The sequence below is a fragment of the Gekko japonicus genome, unplaced genomic scaffold, assembly GCF_001447785.1.
Source record: "Gekko japonicus isolate JY-2015 unplaced genomic scaffold, Gekko_japonicus_V1.1 scaffold1543, whole genome shotgun sequence".
Taxonomy (NCBI): Eukaryota; Metazoa; Chordata; class Lepidosauria; order Squamata; family Gekkonidae; genus Gekko; species Gekko japonicus.
Genome location: NW_015164234.1, coordinates 170,142 through 178,050, shown reverse-complemented (window position 1 = coordinate 178,050; position 7,909 = coordinate 170,142). Strand labels below are relative to the sequence as shown.

The window sequence follows — 7,909 nt, the reverse complement described above, 5'->3', positions numbered from 1 at the left end:
CTTCTATTGCAGACCGACATGACTGCCCTCTTGAAACCCAAGTTCTACTGTACATTTCCCTGTGCTGTCTGCTAATGCATACATGCCTCAGTAAATCTCAGGGATTGTCAGAAAGATGAGATTTCTCCTTGGTCCGTGCTAAGAGTTGCTCGTCTCTGGGAACTGTAGAAAATTGTGTAACATTTCCGACTGTTCCTGTTCCGATTCCTTCCCAGCCCCGCCACGCTGGCTTCTCCATGGGAACATCTGTGGGCATCTGAGAGCGGGATCCCAGGCAGGAGCTGAGGAGGGGGATGGCTCTGCACATTCACGAAGCCTGCCTGTTTCTGCTGCTGATCCCTCACATGGTCACACCAGCTGCCTTCAACCATGAAGACTACCCTGCGGATGAAGGGGACCAGACGGCCAATAACGAAAACAATCTGATCTTTGATGACTACCGAGGGAAAGGTTGTGTGGACGACAGTGGTTTTGTATACAAACTGGGAGAACGGTTTTTCCCAGGGCATTCCAACTGCCCCTGTGTCTGTACTGAGGACGGGCCGGTCTGTGACCAGCCGGAATGTCCCAAAATCCACCCAAAGTGTACTAAAGTAGAACACAATGGATGCTGTCCAGAATGCAAAGAAGTGAAGAATTTTTGTGAATATCAAGAGAAAAGTTACAAGATTTTGGAAGAATTTAAGGTAAGATCAACTCAGCTCATTCTATCTATCTTTACAGAGGTTTATATAAAGAGATATTTAAAAGCACAGATAAACAGTATTAAATGATACTCTCTCAGCTTTAGAGTCAGTGTTTCCCTATCCTGTAGTCTAACCGAGAGTTGTAAAAACAGGCTGATTCCACTCAACACATCTGCAGTGGTTAGTCTGTTAGCTAGTTGATTCCACTCTACACATCTGCAGTGGTTAGTCTGTTAGCTATCAAGGTGGCTAATGCATACTGGCAGGCCCATAGCTACAGGGGACATTAGAGGCAATGTCTCTGAAGAACAAAGTCATGCCTCCTCCCTGAATTCCTAGCATTTAATTAAAAAAACAAGTTTCTGGTCTTTTTCATGGTGGAGATATAAGGGGAAATGTATGAGAAATTTTTGTTCACTTGAAACAGAATGTGGGAGTTTAAATGGCAAGATAGTGGGAGGTCAGTCAGTTACCCTCTTCCTCCTGACTAAATTCATTTTTCTCCTTGAGCCCTTTCCTTCTCTTGCTTGTTTCTCTCCTCTTTGGTGTCCTCAGTAACAAGTGAGGACATTGGTCAGGAAACCAGAGTGAGATCTATATGACTTTTGGGCTTCCTCTCCTGCTTACGTTGGGAGTTTGCCCCAGAGGCCGGGGGGGGGGCAGGAACAAAAAAAGAATTGGCTACGTTCACTGAACTGGATAGCGTTTTTAAGCATTAGTGGTAAACCAGCTTACTGTGGCTTGTGTGTGTGAAAGACTGTGAGCCTCTGAGCAAGTGTGGCATGCCTCTTACTCATCAGCAAGTCTCCCCTGTCAAGTGTCTTACCCACCCCCCTGAAAGAACTGGAGTGGTGCAATGCATTGGGGGGGGGGCAACGTTAAACTCCACAACTTTCCACTCCAGAAAAAGAAGTGCTTTACTGCAAGAGGCCAAAGGGCTGAGGGGCCCTAATATCCAGGCAGTCTTAAGACCCCCCCCCCCTCACTGCAGGGAAACAAGGTCTTTTGGAGGATGTGAGATTCCTTGAATGCCAGGACTGTATATGCTACTCCCTACTCAGTAGCCACACAAATTTACCACAAATAAGGGATAATCCCTAGACAGGGGGAAGTGTCTTACAGTCAGGTTTAATTTAGAAATCTCTAATTGTAGTCATTAAGGCAATTATTACTTGTTATCCCCCCAAAAAACCCAAACCCTCACCCTTCGCTTTCCCAACAGAGCTTTGCACCCCACCCTGTGGCCTTATGCTCTGCAGTCTCTCTTGGGAGAGGAATGTAGGTGCAAGAATATGGCTGTAATGGCACATGACTGTGTTTTTTATGCAGCGTGGAGCTAATTTCCATGTCATTTTTGAATGCTTTCATCCATCAAATAGCCAATCTCTTCAAAGCTGCATAATCATGAAACACAGATAGTATGTCCTGTAGGTCTAGTAGTGTGTGGAAATATTATTAGTAACACTGCTCTTCGGTGTGACGTCACCATGGCATCACTGGACTTCGCCCATGACATCAGGCCCCACCGGACGATGAGGGGGACCTCGAAACACTACCCCCCCTCAGGGTACCCTTCGCCCTAACACTCATAGCTTTGTTAGTGTCAGATTCTGTGTGGAAATATTATTAGTAACACTGCTCTTCGGTGTGACGTCACCATGGCATCACTGGGCCCCGCCCATGACATCAGGCCCCACCGGACAATGAGGGGGACCTCGAAACACTCCCCCCCCTCAGGGTACCCTTCGCCCTCACACTCATAGCTTTGTTAGTGTCAGATTCTGAATTGTCCACCTCACTGGATAGAGGAGGAAGCTCTCCTGTGCTTGTGGGGGGGGCTGCATGTCCACACTCTGCTTTTTTTTCCCCTTGCTTGCCAGTCCAAACATCTGGCTTTTGAAAAACCAGAGTGTTACTGCTTCCCTTTCCTCTGGAGGAGTATAAGCAGCACTTGGACTTTCTGGGATAGGGGTCGACAAAGGCTACTAGAAGCAAAATTGTTGTGCTTCATTGCAGGAGTGGGACTGAGGTGGTTTCATGGGATATTCAAGATGGCAGCTGACCTTAGAAGGGCAGGCACCCGGGAATAATGTGTCTCACAAACTGCCCTGAAGACAAACACAGGTCCTTTCCTCACTAGACCTTCGATCCTGGTTCAACCCTGTCCACGAACTTACATTCCGCACTACACGCAGGTTCACCCCTCTCATTATCTCAGGGTATTTTTGCATTCTGCACGACACTCGAGTTCACCCCTGTGACTATCTCTGGGTTTTTTTTTTGTTTCTGCATTACATTGAAGTCACCCCGGTTTCGCCCCACGCTTGTCCCGGGATAAACGGATGCTGTTATAACCAGGGATGAATGCAAGGAGTATTGTGTTGCGAGCTGAACTCTGATAAAACCAGGGACGAGATCCAAGTGCAGAAAGGACCCTAGTCCAAGTCTGTTTGTTTCCCATAGCCATGGAGGAAAAGCCCATGGGTTAACTGGGGTCTCCTTTGTTGTAAGCACATGAAGTGGCTCTAAGTAATATTCTTAATGCAGGGACGTGCTTGGATCCTACAAAGGCTGCTGTGCGGGTCAAGCAGTCTTCTGTGGTTGAAATCGTCATTCCCTTCCCGAGGGAGTGCCTGGCTGTCTCCCGCTAGGGTGCTTCCAGGCAGTAACAGTCCTCCAAGTACACCCAAGCAAATCTCTTGAGACCTGCTACCTTCAGCACCGAAAAGCCTCGGCAAGTCTGAAAACGGGAGGCTCTGAGATGGAAAAGAATTTGTTTTATTCAGAGGAGGCCAATCATCCATCAAGGGTGAGGGTTTGGGTGCTGTTGTTTTTTAAACGGTGCCCAGCTCTTCGGAATGCCAGAAAGCGGCCCTTCCCGCCCTGCCTTCCAGAGGCATTTAGCTTGCACTATCCGTGCTGAGCCTCTGTGGTCCCCAGAAGACACAACCGCAGGACTTGGAGCGATCACTGGGGGAGGCCTCTCCAGGGGCAGGTTTACCCGCTTCTGTTGTGGTTGTGTGTTGTTGTTGTTTTAAAAAATTAGAATTCTTATAAAGCCGGAGGGGGGTTATACTGGCCGGAAGATCTCTTCACATTATTGACAGAGATCTTCTGCGTGATACCTGGTTTACGCCCCTGTGCACATGTGAGTCTGTCCTCTGTGCATTCTCATGTGTGAACCAGGCGGTCACAGTGGCAAGTTCAGAAGTGACAACTTAGGAGCTTCCTTGCACAGCGGGACGGTGGCGTGGCTGAGGGAATTAAGTTCACACGAGACTGGCTACTTCAGAATCGAGGAGAGTCCAGAGCTCTTCCTCCTGTTGGGACTCCATCGTTGATGGGGAAAGGTAGCGAATAGCATCCCAAGGGTCTGTCTGTGCTCGGACGGACAGAGGTAGACAGCAGCACATCTTGCCCTCATGGAGGCTGGACAAAGAACAGAGAGACAGGCAGGGGAAACACGACACTGCCCCTCCCACTGGATCAGACACCCCCCCCTGGTTCATCACAGTCAGTCTTGTTGACTCAGACTGGCAGCAGCTCTTGAGGGTCTCAGAGAGTCTCAACAAGAGCCAGTTTGGTGCAGTGGTGAAGTGCGCGGACTCTAATCTGGGAGAACCGGGTTTGATTCCCCACTCCTCCACTTGCACCTGGATGGATGACCTTGGGCAAACCATAATTCTAGCACAGCTGTTCTTGAAAAAGAGCAGTTTCTGTCAGAGTTCTCTCAGCCCCGCCTACCTCACAGGGTGTCTGTTGTGGGGAGGGGAAGGGAAAGGAGTTTGTCAGCCACTCTGAGACTCCCTCGGGTAGTCTCTTCTTCTTCTTCTTCTTCCAACTGGAGGGGATTGAACCTGGGACCTTCTGCATGCCAAGCAGGCGCTCTGCCACTGAGCCACAGCCCATCCCAACAACAGAGCATATCTAAGGAGGGATGAAGAGAGTCCTGACCTCTCTGTCTTTCTGCCTCTGTTGTCCCTTCTGACACCTGCCTGTGCTGGTAACTGAAAGGCAACAGTTCCCTCCGTGATAAAAGCTGTGGAAAGTGCTGCTGCCACCAGGGTTCCCTCTAAGCTGAGTCAGTGTGAGCCAGCTCACAGTTTTTTACCCTCCAGCTCACTCATGTCTGTCTCGGCTCAGGAAGGAGGGCTCCAGAGCAACAGAGTTTATGCAGTAGCCAAATCACCCGCTCACCACTTTAATGCCAGGAGCTCACAGAGTAGGATTTTTGCTCGCAAGACTCCACGGCTGAGAGGGAGCACTGGCTGCCACCACCAGCATTTCTATGGAATACACCTGTGATGTCAACATTGTGGGAAGGATCCAGCTCAATAATCCACCGTGATCCTTGTGGGAAGGATCCAGCTCAATAATCCAAGCCCTTTTAAGCCTGCTTCTCCCAATAAAATAGATGAGGCTGGATCATTCCCGTACATGGTGGCCAAGACAGGTGGCCAAGACTGTCTGCGCGCATCAAAAGAGTGCTGGGTGAACCACTGTTATTATTACTGCTGATTTGTCATCGATTGCAGCTGTCCACTTCAATAGCCTGTTACGGCTAGGTTATTTGATAGAGACAAGGATAGTGTGAGACATTTCCTGGCTTTGTTAAGTTTCTTCTGTGTCCGTGTGCTCATCCAGTCCAGCAAATAGACTGGGCTAGATTTTGGCAGGTCCAGATACCAATCCTACTTAGCCATCAACCACTGCAGCACAATCAGTCTTCACCAATGCTCCCTCTAGGCTGTGGAGTCTGGTGAGCAAAAATTCTACTTTGTGAGCTACTGGCATTAAAGTTGTAAGTGAGAGATTTGGCTACGACATAAATTAGTTTGCTCTGGAGCCATCCTTCCTGAGCTAAGGCAAAAATGTGTGAGCTGGAGGCTAAAAAACTGTGAGCTAACTCACACTAATTCAGCTTGGAGGGAACACTGACCTCCACTAACATTTTTGAAAAGATGCTGGTAAGGAAAGATGGAATGTGTGAAGTATAATCATCTTATGACAGCAAAGTTCCATGGAGGTTGTTTCACACATCTCAGCCCCTCTTTATGTTCACACCAGGAAAATTCCCAGAATTATGCAAGAGAACAGCTGTTGCCGTATTATCTCTGCTTACGTTCTATAGTAATTCTGTCATCTCTGAAATGATTCTGTGGAACAATGGTACAATTGGACTTTCCCTTTGTTTCAGTGGACCAGAGCTTCTAAAATGAGTCAGACTTGGAGCCAAACTATGTCAGGTTCTTAGGATGAGGGCTTTGCAAATCAACTGGGTGTCCAACTGAAATCTGTGGGACTGACTTCTACAGAAGCCTATTTAGGCTTGGAACATCCATAAACGTCCAGTGCCCACGGAGAGCACCCTTGGCCTGTTTTATGTAGGCCCCTTCCAATCACAGACCCGTGGGCAGGGCAGAAACAGGGCCATGGCTTGTTCCACAACATCAGTGCAGAGGAGAGTGCCTCAGCGGGGGCCACAGCCAGCCCTTGGGACTGGATGAGTCCCCCCCCCATTTCCAGGTGGTGCATCAAGGAAATCACTAGGGCACAAGTAATTTCCCCACCATCAACAGACAGCTCTGGAACCCACTCATCAAACCCAAGGCTGCCCCTCTGGAATTATGTATAATGCAGTGCCTGTGAATGGTTAGTGACAGAAATGTATAAACTGAACAATCAGAGAACCTGCAAGTGACTTGCAGGGGAAGGAAAATCCCATCCTTTGCTGGCTCCCCCCCCCTCCCTTCCTTCCCTGGGATCCCAGTGCTGTTGCCTCCCCCCCCACCACTGCTGCCCCCTCTTCCTCCTCCTCTTCCTCTCTACCCCACGGCTGTTTCCTCACCACAACATTTGGTCTCTGTTCCCTATGGTGTGCAGCAGCACTGTTTATTGGGGTTGCAAGGACCTTATCAGTGTAACACAGTGGTGGCGAACCTCTGGCATGGGTGCCAGAGGGGGCACTCAGAGCCCTCTCTGTGGGCAGGCGTGCCATCGCCCCAGACCATCATTAAAGTGTCAAATTCTCTGCCAAATAATTTTAAGTAAATGAAAGCATTTGGGATTGCGTTCCTTACTTTGCTTGGATCATCTTAAGTTAATGTATGAGTTGTTTTTTCTAAAGTAAAACCTCAGTATTCAGGTTAAATTGCTGTGTTGGCACTTTGTGATAAATAAGTGGGTTTTGGGTCGCAGTTTGGGCACTCGGTCTCTAAAAGGTTTGCCATCACTGGTGTAACAGCATGAGGTACCCAACTTGTGCACATTCTTTGTTGTTGTTTTTTAACCCCATAGCCTTGTCTCCCCCTTTTATATTTCTTTACAAGCCTGGGGCTTCCATCTGGTTTATGGAAAGCCGACCCCCTCTCTGTTTGTTGATCCACACCCTGGATATTTAGATCAGGCCAGTTTTAACCAGCTTCACAGGTGGGATTTTCCTCAAGTCAACATGAGCTTTCTTGCACGTTGAAGAGCACCCTACTGAGAAAGTGGCAACAGTGGGGGGGGGGCAGAACAGCTTCCTGTGGCGGGGCGGAGCGGGGCCTCTCAAGTCTGCAGAACTGAGCTGACCAGACCTCCTGCCAGGACCTCTTTCACCAGCAATGTTCATGTTCTGAAAGAAGTGGCAAACATGCGTTTTTAAATAGCCTCCATTTAAAAACGCATGTTTGCCTCTTCTTTGTGTCACAAATTTAATTTATTTCAGGAATTCTTGAGAGTCACAGGTCCGAGTGTTCCCACTTCCTTCCTTAGTGCTCGTTTCCTCGCGAGGAATACTGCCACCCCAGAATAACAAAGAATTCTAAACACTCCTTAAGAGCCGGGAGAGGAGCAGTTTTAAGTGCCTGGGTCTAATGAACCCTGGTTCTGGATATACATCCTATAATTTGATATCGTTAATAGCAGGGGTCATTTCCCGCAGGAGCGCACAGGAGCGGAGCTCCAGCAGTAAAGAGCCCGTGGGCGGGCACATGCAACAAGCCCCACCCCCTGCTCCCAGCAGCCCTCAGTCAGAGCAAGAAGCAGCCAGGTAAGTTGCAGAGCTCCCCCCTGCCCCCCCCCGGCCCAAAACATCCCAGTGGCACCTTTAAGACCAAGTTTTATTCAGGTACGAGCTCTCCCTCCTCTGCGAGGACAGATCTGCACCCCCCCCCCAATAGCTAGCAACCCAAAACATTCCAGTGGAGCCTGAGCGGTGGTCATTGCCTTCTGACACACTT

The 7,909-nt window shown here is 49.0% G+C and overlaps 1 protein-coding gene across 1 annotated transcript in view; it reads left to right on the top strand.

Moving 5' to 3' along the window:
- Positions 1–287: 287 nt before the first annotated feature.
- Positions 288–7,909, top strand: part of VWC2L (von Willebrand factor C domain containing protein 2-like) — a gene marked incomplete at its 3' end in the record, with an annotated part of 63,221 nt that continues 55,599 nt past the window's right edge. The window contains exon 1 of the mRNA XM_015408601.1: positions 288–686. Within this exon, the coding sequence (XP_015264087.1) occupies positions 294–686 (393 nt within the window). The remainder of the gene's footprint in view (positions 687–7,909) is intronic.